The sequence below is a fragment of the Vipera ursinii genome, assembly GCF_947247035.1.
Source record: "Vipera ursinii genome assembly, chromosome: 4".
NCBI classification, from domain to species: Eukaryota; Metazoa; Chordata; class Lepidosauria; order Squamata; family Viperidae; genus Vipera; species Vipera ursinii.
Window position 1 is genome coordinate 254,216 of NC_139514.1, and position 16,431 is coordinate 270,646.

At 57.8% G+C, this 16,431-nt stretch overlaps 1 protein-coding gene across 1 annotated transcript; it reads right to left on the bottom strand.

The window, feature by feature from the left end:
* Positions 1 to 9,415: 9,415 nt before the first annotated feature.
* CCKBR (cholecystokinin B receptor) lies at positions 9,416 to 15,239 on the bottom strand (the record flags this gene model as incomplete). The annotated part of the gene is made up of 5 exons (XM_083363048.1): positions 9,416 to 10,357; positions 11,922 to 12,049; positions 13,690 to 13,945; positions 14,119 to 14,370; positions 15,122 to 15,239. 5 exons carry the CDS (start codon positions 15,237 to 15,239, stop codon positions 9,819 to 9,821), a joined length of 1,293 nt encoding a protein of 430 aa, XP_083219174.1. The 3' UTR covers positions 9,416 to 9,818.
* Positions 15,240 to 16,431: the final 1,192 nt, after the last annotated feature.

The following is a 16,431-nucleotide window of genomic DNA, read 5'->3' on the forward strand; positions in this document are numbered from 1 at the left end:
AGCAGATGGTAGAAGATAGATGATAGACAGATAGAGACAGAGATAGATAGAGAGATAAGGTTATAGATGATAGAGAGAGAGGGATATAGTAGATAGGATAGAGAGATAGAGATAGAAAGATAGAGAGATAGATGTTTATGTTTATGTTTATTGGACTTATATACCGCCCTTCTCCCGTAGGACTCAGGGCGGTTCACAAGGAATTTAAAATAACAATACAAATGACAAAAGTTAAGAACAATTAAAATAATTAAATTTAGTCCTTGAATAAAATAAAACCCCTGTTAAACTCCAATTAAAACCCAATTAAAATAAAATTACAATTAAAATTCTCAGTCCTGGCCAGAAAGCTCAAAGAGCCAGGTCTTCAGGTCCCGGCGGAATGAACGAAGGTCAGGGGCAGTCCTGAGCTCTACAGGCAGCTGGTTCCAAAGGGCAGGCGCCCCCACAGAGAAGGCCCTCCCCCTGGGTGTTACCCACCGGCAATCTTTCACCGGCGGCACCCTGAGAAGGCCCTCCCTGTGGGAGTGCATTGGACGATGGGAAGTAGATGCCGGCAGCAGGTGTTCCCTCAAATATCCCGGACCCAAGCCATTTAGGGCTTTATAGGTCATCACCAGCACCTTGAATAGGGTTATAGATGATAGATAGATAGATAGATAGATAGATAGATAGATAGATAGATAGATAGATATAGAGAGATGGGGAGATAGATGATGATAAATAGAGACATACAGATAGACAGACAGACAGACGGATGACTTGCCTTGAGGAATGAAAGAGAGAAGCGTAAGGGGGTTTTGGATTGCAGGTGGCCCCTTCTTTTCCAGATTGGGGAAGGGGCCTCTGATGTCGCAATGGCTCTGCCCCCCTCCCCCCGGTGGAGCCTCCTTTGGAGAGGTGACCCTTCTGTTGTCCCCTCTACTCTTTGCGGTTCTCTGGAAGCCGCAGAGGGGGAGCCCTGGGCTGGATCTACCTTTGCGACTCTTCCCATCCCCAGCTGGACGGCGTCTGTAGGGGATGTGTTGGAGAACAAAGAGCCGGAGAGTTACCCAGACAAGGTGGAGATACGCTGGGCGAGAATCTCCTCCAGCTTTCACGGAAGAGCCTGGGGGGTGGGGGTGGGGGTCCTTGGACCAAGAGCTCCGGGGTGTCTGGGCTGGGCTCTCTTATGAGCTCTCGGGGTTGCTGGTTGCAAAGGCAGGTGGACATTAAAGGTGATGCTTTAAAGGTGACTCCCCTGTTACTTTCTTTCGGGATCAGACCTCTTACACACACGTTTTGCACATGCCATCTCCTTGCTGCTCCTCTCCTCGTGCAGACGTTGGTCACCCAGTCGTGGTCTGTGGTCATCCTCCGTCCTTGGCCTTTACGCAGAGGCTCTGCGGTTGGTGGGCAGAGGGGGACATTTCTCTCAGGTTCCCCATCTTGCCTGCCCACCAGGGTCACCAGGAAAGGTCACCCCTGTCCACGGTGCTGAAGTCGGGGCAGGGGCGGCAAAGAGCCCTGTCCGTGGTGCTGAATGCCGAAGCATCGGTTTCCATTTGTTTCCCTTCTTCGCTCCATTCATGGAGCAGGAGGAGATTGTGTAGCAGGCAGCTCTAGTGCCTTACTCTGATAAGAGGTCTCATAATGACCCCAAGGCTTTTTTCTTTCTTTCCTTCCTTCCTTCCTTCCTTCCTTCCTTCCTTCCTTCCTTCCTCTTTATAACACTTAGATAGTTGCCCATCTTATACCAAACTCTGAGCAGCTCCCAATTTATCACACTCCTGGCTTATTTTGGCAAGCAGTGTTGCTTCTCCCCACCCCTCACTCCACCCTGCGTGGCAATTGCTTTTTGCACTGACTAGAATGGGGTGTGTGTGTGTGTGGGGGGGAGCAGCAGGTCCATTGCACCAGCCGGGGGACCTGAGAGGCTCTCAGCAGGCCTCCTAATTAAAACCAGCTCTTGCTTTTTTCCACTCTGGTGGAGACCGTGGAAATCATGTTTGTTTTGTTTTAAAAAGATGGAAAATCTTTTTAAAAGAGGACTTGGGAAATATTTCTTGGAGGAAAATCCTAAAGAGGAAAACAACTTACGAAGCTTGGAAAAAACTGAAAAATATAATCATAAAAGCCAAGCACAAAACCTCTGAAAAAGAAAAACAAGAAATCCAGGAAGAAAACAGATTGATTGTGCAAAGACCTCTCTGATAAATTGAAAGGCAAAAAGGATAAGTACAAAAAATGGACACATAACTAAGGCCGAATATCAGCAATTGGCCAGAATCTGCAAACTCATTCTTTGCATTGGTCTTCAGGCAAAAAGAGACTATAGCCCAACTTACCAAAAAACATAACTGCAAAAAACAGACTAGAAATAAAAATTAAAATAAGCAAGAAAATAGTAAGAGAACACCTGTCTGATCTTGAGTATAAATCACCGGGAACTGATGAAAATAATAAAAATACTAATGCTAATAATGATGATGATAATAATAGAGTTGGAAGGGACCTTGGAGGTCATCTAGTCCAACCCCCTGGTCAGGCAGGAAACCCTATGCCATTTCAGACAAATGGCTGTCCAGTTTCTTCTTAAACACTTCCAGTGTTGGAGCATTCAAAACTTCTGGAGGCAGGTTGTTCCACTGGTTAATTGTTCCAACTGCCGGGAAATTCCTCCTTAGTTCCAGGTTGCTTCCTGCCAGCCACCAGGAGCAAACTTTCCCCACGTGCCCCTTACTCAAGGGCCCCGTGGTAACTGGGTGGTGTGATGGGATGGTGAACCTACGACACGCCTGTCCACGGTTTGGCAACATGCCTGCATCCACCAACAGCCAACAACTCCTCTTGAAAGCATGACGCTTGGAAGCTGCATGGGGGGGGCTTTCGGGGGGGCCTCCGGATCCTCTTACAGTTGTGCAAGAGCAACCCCGCATGCTTCTGCATAGTATTTTTATGGGGGGTGGTGCAGAAGAACCTTTTCCAAAGCTGCTTCAAGGCTTTGTGCAACCCGGAGCCGCCTCGGGTGGCCCGCAGAGGCTGGTCAGCGGAGACAGGAGGCACACTGCACACAGTTCTTGGGGCTGACGTGCACGACTGGGCTGTGTTTTTAAAAATCACTGACCCATTTCCACCTCCAGTGACAGAGCAGAGCCTTCAGTTGAAGCAGAGCGACAAAGTCAAGAAAGAAGGAAAGCAAGAATAAATTCAGGACTACAAAAACAAGCAGGCATACAAGGAAAGGGATTCAAATTTTGCAGGAGACACAGAAAACTCTCCTAACTTTGCTGACAAAATGTCACCTTTCCTTTACATCCCAAGTGATTTTCTCAGCTAGAAGTGAGCATTGGATATCTATCTACCAAAACAGCCACTTTATGGCTGCTTTATTGACAAAAGGCTCTTAAGCGCTCAATTGGCTGCCTTCGCACAACCTACTTAAGCTGATTACTGACACGGCTCATTTCAGCGGTTGCACAATACATGGTCTCATCTAACTGGTTGGATTCAGAGGCTGCCCGCCTGGCCACGAGGCCTTTGCCTCATCGAGTTAAGTGCATTGCAAGAAGCCAGCTCTGGGGAGGCAGGAGTGACCGCCTGGGTCAGACCCCGGGGGGGGGGCAATTGGAGACAGCCGGTAGCCGATACCACAGAAGACAATAGTAGTGAGATCAGGGGAAAACTGCAGAGACGGAGTAGTCCAGCTGGACCCATTGTTGACTTGGAAGCTACCCCCAACGGAAGAGGAGGGGGGAAGGTCTTGGGAGGGTGACACTAGACACGCGTATCCCCCCAAGCACCTGCTTGGACCTTTCCGAGGCTCCGTTCTGCAGGAGGGCCCGGCTGCGTGACAGGCCAGGAACGGGAGCCGATGATTCTGGACTTCTCTGAGGAGGATCCTCTGGAGATGAGCGGCAGAGCGGCAGCCGGCATCCCCTGGAGCGGCCACTGTCGCCTGGGTTGGTCTTTTCCTGAAGCCGAAGAGGTCCCACCTGTTCTGGGTAAACCCCCCCCCCCGAGCCCCTCTCTGCGCCCTGTCCTGTCCTGGGTGAATATGGCGTTAGTTTCTCCTTTCACTTCCCCACCTGGACCTTTTTAATGAATAGGGCAACTCTAGTTGGCTAACAAGAAATTGAATCCCCAAACCAACAAAACTGCTCACTTAATGAAAAAGGAGCCACAGCCACAACCCAGCGTGTGCCGGGGGTCCAAATGGCCTGTTTGCAACAACAGCAGACCAACCCATCAGCCGGGCCCACCCAATCCTGCAGCCCAAAGGCCTGATAGACCACCAGGTCATCATCGCCTCACGAAAGGCCGGCAAGTCAGGGCCGTCTGGATATTTGGGGAAATGCCTCAGGGCTCCCCTGCACAGGAATCGGACCTGGCGTCCGAGAGATGCGGGGCTTCACAGGCGTTCCAGGGAAGGCGGGACGGGTCATCTCTGGCTCTGGCCAGGACGGCATTGAGCCCGTGCTGCCCTCTGCCAGCCAGCAGGGGGAGCACCTGCGTTTGATATGATAGGTCATAGCTGCTCCGGGGAGATGTCCAGGGTCAGCCCCCTGTGGAGCGAATGGCCGCCAGGAGAGGATCACTGACATACCCAGGAAGGTGGCCAAAGGGCCCCTAACCAGGGCTCCCCCCTGTGCTTTGGCTGTGGGCTTAGGGGGATTCCCCGAGGCTGCCCCGGTGGGCTCATCAGGCTCACCCCTCAGCTTCTTCCCGGGGGGCTCAGCCCCATCCAGAGCCAGGGAAGGAGCTTCAGGACCAGGGGCCGCCTTGCTGGGACGCTGAGTCCAAGCTTCCCCCATGTCTCCTGCTGGGCCTGGGACGAAGGGTGTAACTAGCAACCCTCAAGCTATCGATGGGGCTCAAGTAAAGCCAACAAATGGCCTTTCCTAGCAGCTTCATGAACTGATGAAAAGAGATGAGCCCCCCTCCCCCCCCCCGGCAACTCGTCTCCACCCAGCTGGGAACTCCTCGCTCCAAACTGCTGCAGGCAGCCCGGAATTCCCGCCAGGACAGGGTGGCTGGGAGTCCCACCAGGGAGGAAAGGGCTGCCCTCACCCCCTGCCCCACGTGGCTGCCCCAGGAGGAGGAAGAAGAGGAAGGGGAGGAGGAGGAGGAGGAGGAGGAGGAAGAGGAAGGCTAGGAGGAGGGTGGGTCGTTGGTCTCAACTCGACTGTTTTCCTGATCCAGCTAGGGAACCTCATCAGGGCCAGTGAGTGTGGCGAGGATCTGGTCCTGGCCTTCTGGCAAGAAACAAACTTGTCTCCTTAGCATGTTTGGGTTTAGCCTGATCTGGGATGCTCACCATTTCCCAGCTGAAGCTCTGGTTGGCTCTGTCTGTCTGTTGTGAGATTAAGGATGATGAAAGAGATTAAAGGTGATGGATGAGATTAAGGAGGACTCCCTAATCTTACAACACACGGGCAAAAACGCTTGGGAATTTCTGGAAGCTCGGAACCATTAATAGACACATAAACTGTATTTAGACCCATTCAAGAGAGTCGGTAAAAAAGCTATGAAGGAAAGAAAAAGACCAGAAAACAGCCAGACAAGCAGGGATTAACTCCAGACAAACACTCAAGCAGAAAACAAAACTCAAATCAAGGAACTGTCCGGAAGAAGACCACACCTGCTCTTCTTCTCTGGGCTCTCCCACCGTGACAGGATTCAGCTTCAAGCCTTGCCGGCTCCCACCAGGCGCGACCCTTCCTTGCCAGGCGCTGCCCTCCCCTGATCTTCACCTTCTCCCCCTCCCTCTTTGCGATGGCCCCATGTCTCCCCTCGCTCCTCCTGCCCAGCCCCTCATCGCCCTCGCAACGCCTGTTCCCGGGAGGATCTCTCCCTGCCGCCAAAGGACAGCCGGATGCCCAGGGAACACGCACTGCACCCGATAGACTGCCTGCGCGATAGCTGCCAGGAGGGAGCCCCCAATCCCATCATCCCCAGCCTCTGTGTCCTCCCTCCCTCCCTTCGTGCAAGGCTTTGCCTCTGGCCCTCCACCTTCGCTTTGCCAGGAGTGGGGTGGGCTTGTCAGGCTGCCTTTGCGCCATCTGGGCACAATTCCTGTCGTCTTCAGAACAGGAAATAAACCTGGCGCCTCGCCTGCCGATCCCAGGTGCAGCGCTCCGTCTCCCTCCGTCTCTGCCGAAATCAAGCAGGCCAAAGCGGTGCCTCCCTCTGCCTTCTCCCTCCTTGCGTGCCCCCTGAAGCTGCCACCCCTGGGCCAGGTAGCAGGCAACGGTCAGCCGCAGCTACAGACGCCACGGGCAATGCCAGCTGCCACCCCACGCTTGCCTTTTGCTACCACTCAGTGCCAGGCTGCCATGAACTCGAGGGGGGATCTGGATGGGAGAGGATTCGAGGCAAACGAAAATTTCACCGTATCTCCCCGAGACTCTTCAAGGGCTTCAGGGTCGACTGGCTGGGAACGGAGTGCAGCTGCCCAGCAAACCTGCCCCTGAAGGGACCCTCCCGCCTCCCTGGGGCCTCCCTGGGGCCTCCCTGGGGCCTCCCTGGGGCCACAGAGCTGAACGCAGCTGAGCAAGTCCCCGGAGCACCCAACCCCCTGCCCAGCCACCGTGAGGCAAAAGTGCCCCCCCTCACTCGCTTCGGCCATGTCATGCGGGGGGGGGGATTCATGGGGGCCCCCGAAAGAAACTGTGTGTGGGGAAGAGTGAGTGAACAAAAGAGCCTTGGTGGAGCAGTGGGCTAATGCCTCCCTAAGTAAGACCAGCTGCCTGCAATTAGTGCAGGTTCGAGTCCCACCAGGCTCAAGGTTGACTCAGCCTTCCATCCTTCCCAGGTAGGTAAAATGAGGACCCAGATTGTTGGGGGCAATTAAGCTGACTTTGTAATAATGCCGCTTGGGGGGGGGCTGAAAGCCCTAATAAGCAGGCATATACATAGAATGAAGGCTACTGCTAAGCACATTGATTTGTGCTTAGATTGTAAGCTGCCCTGAGTCTTCGGAGAAGGGCGGGATATAAATGGGATTTTTAAAAAAAGGGAACCAGGACAACAGCGACTGGACACCAAGCAGAACAGAGAAAAGCCCAAGGAAGAAGACGTGGAGAGGCTCCTAGAATCGCCAAGAGTCGGCCATGACCGAGTGGATATATTACCACCACCATCATCATCATCACCATCATCACCATCATCATTGACAACTGACCGGGAGCAGCTTAGTGTGAAGAGCAAGGAGCAGCAGCAGGTCAGCATTAGAAAAGGGAAGAGACCAACCAGCCGGGCCTCTTAAAAAGAGCCCGGCCAAGAGCTGCTTGGATGCCCTTCCCAAGGGAAGCCGGGAAGGGAGGGGCAGCGGCCTCCGAGGGGCCCGTGGAACCCAGAACAACAAGCCCGGATCTGGCCAGGATCTGCCTGTCTGCCCGCCTCTTTTGGGAGCAGCTTGATAGAGAGTTTCTTCCGGCCAGGAGGAGCAGCAGGCCGGGGCCCTTTCCTGGTTCGCAGTCCCAACGGCCACATCCGGTCTGAGGCCTGGACCCAGAAATCAGCGTGGAACCTGGCTGGAAAAGCCTGGCCCAGGATGATGGGACTCATGGAAGGGAAGTAACACTCTGGTTGACATTTCCCAGGGTGGGAAGGCAGGGCATGTAACGGGCACCAATTGGGGATTGTCATCCAGTGGGACAACAATAAAGGACCTTCTCGATGGTGGCTCCCTCTTCATGGAACATCCTTCCGCCTGAGGTACGGTTGGGCCCCACCTGTGGCTCTTCAAAAAGGCCCCCAAAACATGGTTTTGTCAGCAGATCTGGGACCACAAGTGGAGACGGAGCCCATCAAACGGCTGATGTGATTGTGTTCTTACTGCCACGGGGTGGTGTTTTTTATGGGTTTTTATTATATGGTGGATTTATTTTTTAAAAATTTTTTTAAGTTGCTTGGAGTCACCTATGTGTGAATTTGGTGGCTGTGTGAATTTGTTTCACACCTAAATAAATGCTTGCATTCTGCTAAGCTTGTAAGCCGCCCTGAGTCTTCGGAGAAGGGCGGGATATAAATGGAATTAAAATAAATAAATAAAAATAAATATGTGGCCCCCTTGGCTGATCTTAAAAGAGAGGCAGACCAACCCAGTTGCCACGGGGACCCCGGAAATCCAGCCCAGGAGGCCGAATCTCCCCCCCACCCCTGTCCTGTGCCAGACAGCTGGGCGAGGCTGAAGGGAGAAACAGCCCATGACGGAGCAAGCGAAGGTCCCATGGGGATCCCACCTGGTCTTGAAAGGAAATTGGGGGCCTTCAGAAAACCCCTTTGGCCAGGCCCACATTATGCACGAAACCCTCAGCGGAGGCAAAGGCAACCCAAAGCGGCCCCTCAGATTCTGGTTCCGTGAGGCCTCCGGTTCCCTCCACACCTGGAGTCACAAATGCCCCCTCCCCAGCCGGGGTGAGGCTGGTCACTGAGCTGTCGTGGAGGGGAAGGTCAGCCGTGCCTCCCTGGCTACCAGCTGGCATCCGGGCCTTGCCGACCAGTGGCAAAGGGAGTGCAAAGGGGCCCCTCCCTCCATCAGGGCCCAGAGCACCAGAAACTGGGCCTCCCAGGCTTCCTTCGGGCCCCTTCCCAGGGAGGACCAGCCACGTGCCAGAGGCCCAGGGACTTTGCTACCAGCCCAGCAAGGCCGATGCAATGAGGTGACCAGGTGGGGGAGGAAGGAAGGCCGGGGGGGGGGGGAAGCACTTGGCTCCAGCACTGCTTGGATGGGCCGGCCTCTCTCGGGCTTCTGCTGAGAGCAGGTGGCGGCAGCCCCCCCAACCTGCCATTCCTGGCCTTGGTTGTCTGTGAGTAGCCTGATGGCCGAAGGCTGCCCATCCACAAGGCCTTGGCACTGCCCGGGAGAAGCAGATCCATCTTCTAGCTTGGAGGGAGGGAGGCTGTGGGGCACGCAGCATGTGGGTCCCTCTGAAATAGGGCCGACTCAGACGCCAGCAGTGGGTGTTTGCAATGGTGCAAAAGGGGGGGGGGAAGCAGCAGAGGGAATGGAGAACAGAAGGCAGCCCCCCCCACAGGCTCAGTCTGTGCCAGAGACCCAGATCAGCCCGTTCCATCTGCGTTGGCAGCAGTGCCATTTCAAGAACTTTATTGCACACAAAGCTACAGAAACACCCCACTGCCCCCTGGGCCCAAACCGACATGACTGGATCTTCCGCTGGTGAAAAAAGGGGCCCACAAAACCCTCAGCCAGACTCCTGGGTGGGGGACAGTGGCACACAGTTATACAAACCGGGAGCGAGGGGGCGTCCAGGAACGAGGGCAGGGGTAGTGGAGATCCTGGAGGCAAAGACTGAGCATTGCTGCCCCTTTTCTGGACTGGCAACAACAGCCCTGTGAGGCAGGCCAGTGGTTATGGGGCTGTTAACTCCCCCAACATGTGGAATTCATGGCTGAGTCAGCTTCACCTTGCTGGACTCCACAAGCCAGACCCCCTCAGGGTGCCCTGCAAATCCCCTCCCCAAATTTACACCTCCTCCCATCAGTTGGGGAATGGGGGGGGGGCACAGCACAGCCATTGAGGGCTTCAGAGCAGGGGGGGGTCACAGGGAAGAGGAGTGACGATCCTATGGGAGGGGGCAAGAGATTACCTCTTTTAGGCCCTTGCTGAAGCAGCTCCCTCCCCCCCCCCCCGTTCAACTGGGCTGCTCCCTCCCAGGCTTTGGGCCCCAGCATTTCCTTCTCAGCCTGGGGTCTGCAAAGGGCAGGCAGCGGCAGGAAGGGAAGCCCCCCTGTGAGGAAGGGGAGGAGAGAAGGGCCGTGGGGTGCCCAGACTGACGCAGAGGGCTGCCGGGCGTGGGGTCAGGCCGGGAGCCTCAGTGCTCGGGCGGGGCGATGCTGCTGACCGTGGTGTAGCTGAACCTGGAGAAGGAAGCCCCCGTGGCGGTGACCTCCTCCTCGTGGGCACGTCGTCTCCGGGGCCAGCAGGGCGTGGCGCAGCAAGCAAATGTAGTGGCGAAGGCCTGGCGGAAACGCTTGTTCATGAAGCAGTAGATGAAGGGGTTGACGCAGGTGGAGGCGTAGGAGAGCAGGTGGATGAAGGAGATGGGAGTCCCCGAGAGGGCTTGTTGGGCGGCCTTGGAGTCGAAGGCCCGCCAGGTGTTGGCCACGTAGATGGGCAGCCAGCAGCCAAAGAAGAGCGCCACAATCACCACCAGCATCCGGATGACTCGCTTCTTGGCCAGCAGTTTGGCCTCGGAGCTGTTGATGCGTGCCCGCTCCTGCTTGGTGCCGTCCTCCGCGCTCACGGCTGGCAGCTCCATCGGGCTCTCAGCAGGCTGGGGCACCTGGACGTAGCAGCCGTCACCCTCGTCACGAGTGGCCAGGAGCTCTGTGGTAGCCCCGTTTGGCTGAGCTGAGGGAGGCAGAGACAGAGAGGTGCCTTGTGGAGGATGCCCGGCCCCTCAGAGGGGGCTTCGGGGGTTCGGCACAGGCAGCCCGCGGTGATCCTGCTGATGCTTCAATGCCCGTGGTGTTTCCCTGCCGAGAGTCCCAGTGATTCTGTTCGGGGATGCTCCAGAAAAGGGGGCCAAGCGGCGATTGCTGGGTGAGGGAGCAGATACCTGAGTAGGCCCCCTCCATCTCCTCTGCAAGACCAGGAGAGGCAGAGGAGCGAGGGCGAGCCAGCAGTCCCAGGAGGTTCCAAGGGCTGCGCCCCAAAGGGAGCAGTGGCCCCAACACCCTCGCCTGTTATGCACAGTGACGGCCCTTGGCAGCAACCGAGTCTGCACACCCATCAGCCTGTTCACCCTCCCTCCATCCCTGGAGGGTCCCCGAGCAGGTTCTCCCCCCTCATGCAGCACAAGGGGCTTCTCGTTCCCTCTCACCGCGTATTTCTGTTACTGCAGCCGGACCCTCCAGCCAGCGGCTCTTTTGAACCGCTGCCCTCTGCCACCCGCGGACGCGCCATTTGTGACCCACTTAAGAGTCATTTTTCTCTTACTGCTGCCAAGGCTGGCCTTTTGCTTCCCCCCCCCCCTTTTTCTGTTTTTGGTTTAAGCCTAAACGCAAGCATTCACTTTTTGTGTCCCAATTTTATCTCTTTGGTTTTGGTCCAGCATTCATACCTGCCGGGAACGGCTTAAATACCGATTCCTTCTTTTATAAGGAGCCTCAGATTTGACGGGCATCATTTTATGGGGTTATCTAAGCTGTTTATAAAAGGGTGCAGCAGGATGGGACCAGGGATGCTCTGTTTGAAAACAGTGTCGGCTGTGTGCAATTGTTCGGCTAAGCTACGGCTCCATCTCACAGTCTTTCCTTGGACCCTATCTTTATTTTTGCTTGCCTACAAAATGGAGAAGCTAGGCTGAAAGCTGTATTGAAATAAAGGCATATCACATCTACTACATACCCACAATCAACTAAACTGGTATCTATCTATCTATCCATCCCAAGCCCAGCTGCATAATTCCTGCTGCTTTGCCCAATAAAATGCCTTTTGACCTCAGCTTGGCAAACAGAACAGAAACAGAACAACAGAACTGGAAGGGACCATTCCGGACAGGTGGCTGTCCACTCTCTTCTTAGAAACCTCCAGTGTTGGAGCACCCACAACTTCTGGAGGCAACTTCCGTTCCACCGATTGATTGTTCTCACTGTCAAGAAGTTTCTCCTTATTTCTAGGTTGGCTCTCTCTTTCATTAGTTTCCATTCGTCGCTTCCTTTGTCTGGCCTTCGGGTGAGTGGTGTTTACTTAATCTGGCGTTTATTTTTGGTTTTCAGCTTACAATCAAAAAGAAGTCATAAAACTGGGCCAGTCAGATGATGTGTCATAAGCCTGTTTTACGACGAAGGCCACCTTCTTCAACTTGACACTGATCCTCCAGCCCCTCACCCTCCAGATCCTTGCTTTCTCGTGACACCCAGAGATCACCCCAAAGGGCACCGGCTTCCAGCCCCCTTCACCCGGCACCCACCTTTGGCCTCACGGGAGAGATCCATCTCAAACTGGATCCCCCTGTAGAGCTCGGAGGAAATCAGTCCATAAGCCACGATCATGACCAGCCCCGGGATGAGGAAGAGTGTGACGAGCAGCAGAACATACCTAGCAGGGAAGGAAGGGGAGAGCCACGCCAGCCACTAAATCTGCATGAACTGAACAACGACAAAGCCTTTTGTGTAGCACGCCAACCATATATCAATGGATTTGCAGAAGATGTTAGATAAACACTCAGTCTGAATTATAACCCTTCAGGCTTAGCAAGTGCTGCCAAAGATTTGGGCAGGGTCTTCTCTAGGCTGGGACCCCCCCAAAAAAACCCAGATGGGTGGGTGAGGAACTTGAGGCCAAGCCCCCCTCCCCATTTGCTTCATGCACTTAGGGTCCTGACGTCTCCCATGCTCCATCTCTTTTTGGCACCCCCAGGCATGCCCCCAATGGTGCCCCCTGCCCACGGGGTGGCCCTCTCCAGGCTGGCTGGCTCTTCAGGTGCGAAACGAACTGTTCAAGGCCAGAAGAGATAAAGAGGGAGGCAGTGAGACCTTCTCCAATGACATCATCCTGCCAGACTCGTTGGAGAGAAAGACACATCCTCATGAATGTTTAAATCCTATTTACGAGGCTCTTGTCATTTGTCTTATTTGTGCTCCTCTGTCTGTAAATCCCCCCCCCCCCCGTGGACAGAATGGCAGGGAGTACATCAAAACCACAAGCTAAAGCTAGGGGACAAAGCAGCCCCCCCGCCCCCATCCCCAGAGTGATCAGAGGACAGCCAGAGCCCAATCCTGATCAGTCGGTCGGTTGTGAGAACGGTCCTTCTCCCCAGGCCCAACCCTCCCCTGCCCCCTGCCACTTCCCTCCCTCCACCCCCAGGGGACTCCCAGCACAGAGCTTGAAAGGGCCAGACTTTGCACGTGAAGCCCTCCTTACCGTGTGCCCATAGCTGTTGCTTTTCCATGCCCCCAGCCCCATTTCCCAAGGAATGTCAGGAGGAAGTCCTTGAGACCCTCAGGAAAAGTGCCCGGATCCTGCCCCCTGGCACCGATCCCTCCCTCCGGCTCCTGGGCTGTGCACTCCTCAGGATCCCGGGCAGAGCCGAGGTTGGTTCCAGGGTCAACACACAAGAGAGATCAAATTCCGTACTGGGCCAACGGCCTTCAGCTTCACGGCAGACACTGCCCCGTCTGCCAACAGATGCCAGCAACCGCAGGGTTGATGCAGGCGCTTGCCTTGGCCACCCCGTGCCAGGCCAATTGGTGGCAGAGGCAATCCAGCCTGAAACACAGGCTCGCTTTGTCATTCTTATATCAGGAGAAAGAAATGCAGCTTTTGGCAGCTTCCAACTTAACCGTCGCTGCCGCCCCGATCTCTGCTCGATCTGTGTGCAAAGTGAACGAGACGGGCCAAGACCGTGGCGGACGACGGCTTCGCCCCAACTGTCGCAGGCTGCTGCCGTGGCTGCCCTATCCCAGCTGGCCCTCAACAGGGCTCGGCCAGAGAAGAGACCCTGGCAAAGGCTGGGCCTCCCCTGGCACTTCTCCTCTAGGGCTGAGTCTGCCTGCTCGGCTGGTAGCCCCAAAGCCAAGGGGGCCTGGTCTGACGAGGCCCCCAACAGGAGCCTCCTAATGCCAGCTGGGGCTCCACAGGCAGCAGATCAGCCCTCCTGGCCGGACAACATGGGCTGCAGGGAGGCAGATGGGCACTTTGAGGACCGCTTGGGGGACCCCCACCCCCACGTAACTTACCAGGCCTGACTGATGTAGTGCCCAGGCCAGTTGTGGCTGCACTGGGTGAGGTGGGGCTGGCCGTGCACAGGCTGGGTGGTGCTGTAAACCGGGTAGGGCAGCATCAGCAGCGCCGAGAGCACCCAGGTGGCGGCGATGACCCGGTAGGCGTGGGAGCGGGTCTGCCACACACGGGATTGCAAGGGCCTGCAGATGGCGCTGTAGCGCTCAATGGCGATGGCCACCAGACTGAAGGTAGAGACGCTCACGGACAACCCTGGGGGCGGGACGGGGGGGGTGAGGCAGGTCAGATGGCACCCGGTGGGTCACCCGCCCTTTCCCAGGTGGGAACAGGCCCAGCAGCCTTGGGGTAGCTGCGAGGCAAGGGGGCAAGGAGGCTGCTGGACTCAGAGAACACCCCCTGCCCCAGGCCAGGCCGAGCCCCCTCACCCATCAGGTAGGCCACGGCCTTGCAGACGACCCTCCCGAAGATGAAGGTGTGCATGAGGTTGGGGATGAAGGTGAAGGGCAGGCAGAAGAGCGCCACCATCAGGTCACTCAGCGCCAGCGAGAGCAGGAAGGAGTTGGTGATGGTGCGCAGCCGCTTGTTGACCGCCAGCACTGTGATGACCAGCGCGTTCCCACACAGGCCCAGCAGGAAGATCACCGCGTAGAGCAGCACCCGCACCGCCAGGTCCAACTCTGGGGGTCACAGCAGAGGACACCCCCCATCTGGGTCAGAGGGCCGGGCCGGGCTGCCCCCCCCTTCTTGGGGGAGAGGCAGACCCAGCAGGAAGCCCCCCTTGCCCCCTCCCCGCTAGAGCCGGGGTCAGGACCTCGCCTGCATGGGAAACTGGGTCTTGTGCCCAACCTGGCCCTCGTGCCCACCAGCTGCTCCTGGCCCTGCTTTGGGATGCTGGCAGGCAGCAGAGTGCAGGGTGGGGAGGGAAGGCCGGCATGGACCAGGCTCAGGATGCCCAGTTCCAGACTGGAGGGACACTCCAGGGCTAAGAGGGAAGCCGGCCTGGCTTCATCCGGGACGGGCATCTTTGTTGGGGTTCGGGGCACGTCAGAACCCACCAAAGGACTCGGGTCAGCCACAGCCTCAGGCAGGAGCTCAGTGCGCCCAAAGCGGCCCCTCTCCGCGCCGCCTCCCCCTCATCAGCCCTCGTGACCCGGATTCCCGGGCGAAGGAGAGCTCTTCATACGCGCAGAGGCACTTCAAGGACGAGGGAAGGCAGGGCGGCGGCGGCGGCAGCAGGGAGAGAGGCGGGTCCTCCCGCACCGCGGAAGCCTCGCGGGAGCCCCGGCGCCGTTCGGGGTGCCCAGCCGCCGGAGGAGAGGGACGAGCGGCGGGGCTCCGGGCGCACCCCCGAGGGCTGCCGGCAGGAGCCCGAGACTCGCCAGCGGAGTCCGCGGCAGGGCTTCGGGCCGGGGCTGCGGGGAGCCTCACCTCGGGACCTGCGGGGAGTCCCGCAGCCGCCGCCGGTGCCGTTCCAGGCGCCGCCGGGGGACGAGCCGTTCGCGGGCCGGCAGAGCAGCGACGCGTTGAGCACCCGCGGCTCCTCCATCGCGACGAGCTCCGTCGGGCCGTCGGCGCCCCCGCTCAGTCCCCTCCGCGCCGGGCGACCTTCCCGGCGGGGTCCCCGCAGCGCAGCCCCGAGCGAGAGCCGCCGCCCCCGCCGCCCGCTCCTCTTCCTGCGGCGGCTGCCGGAGCCTCGGCGCCGCAGCGGATTCTGAGCAGCGCCGCCCGCAGCCCCGGCCGAGCGCCCCCTGACGGCGGCCGGGGGGCTCCGCCCCGCCCGAGAGGGGGCCCCGACGGCGCCGGCGCCCGCTGGCCCTGCGCTGCTGGGGACGGGCGGCTGAGCGGAGGGCCGGAGGCGGGGAGGAGGCGGGGCGGGCGGGCGGACGGAGCGCGCTTCCCGGGTCCCGGCCGGTCGGGCCGGGGGGGGGGGAAGAGGGCTTCGGGGGCGGGCGGGGAAACCCGGAGGCAGCTCCGGGACTAGCCGACCCTCCCCGTCCTGGCGCAGAGGCGCCGCTTCCTCTCTCTCTCGGAGCAGCCCGGGGCCTCCCGTCAGACAGGACAGTTTCCCAGCAGCGGCCGGCCTGCCAGGCACGTCCTGTTTGCTCGGGACAGCGGAAGCGGCCGGCCGTTGTTGACACAGGTGCTGTTTACCCTGGCCGAGTCGGGAGCTGCGGAGCGGGTTGCACGATACCTGCCAACGAATTCCGGCTGATCCTCGGGGCTCCGCACCCCGACCCAAGCAGGAGCTCTGCGCCCGCGGCCTCCCCCCTTCTCTTATGCGTCTTCGAGGGGGGTGTAAGCTGCTTCTAAGTGCCTCCCCTTCTAAGTCGCTTTGGGGGCAGCCGGTCACCACCAGGGCCCCTTGGCAGGAGGGCTTGGGGCACCAGCCTTGCCCCCTTTATCAGTTTCTTGGTGAAATTGCCTCGATGGTCCCAGCCCCCAGTCTGGTCGGCTGCTTGGCGGATCCCCTGTGTGGGATCCAGCCAGCCTGGTCACGGGGCGCAGCGTCCCGGGTTATTGAAGGCAGCAGGACAGCCGCTCTCTCTCACCTTACAGGTGCAAAGAGCGCATCGGCTGGGTTCACGCAACACTAGCTAAGTGCCTGTAGCCCTGGCATGTCGGAAGGATGGCTTCCATTTTAGCGCCTCCGTGGCATCTCTGACTGCATCCTTGGCGGCCGCGTTGGCTGAGTGGGGCTGAAGAGCTTCCCTTCCTGTGTCTTTGCAGTCTTCGGTGGG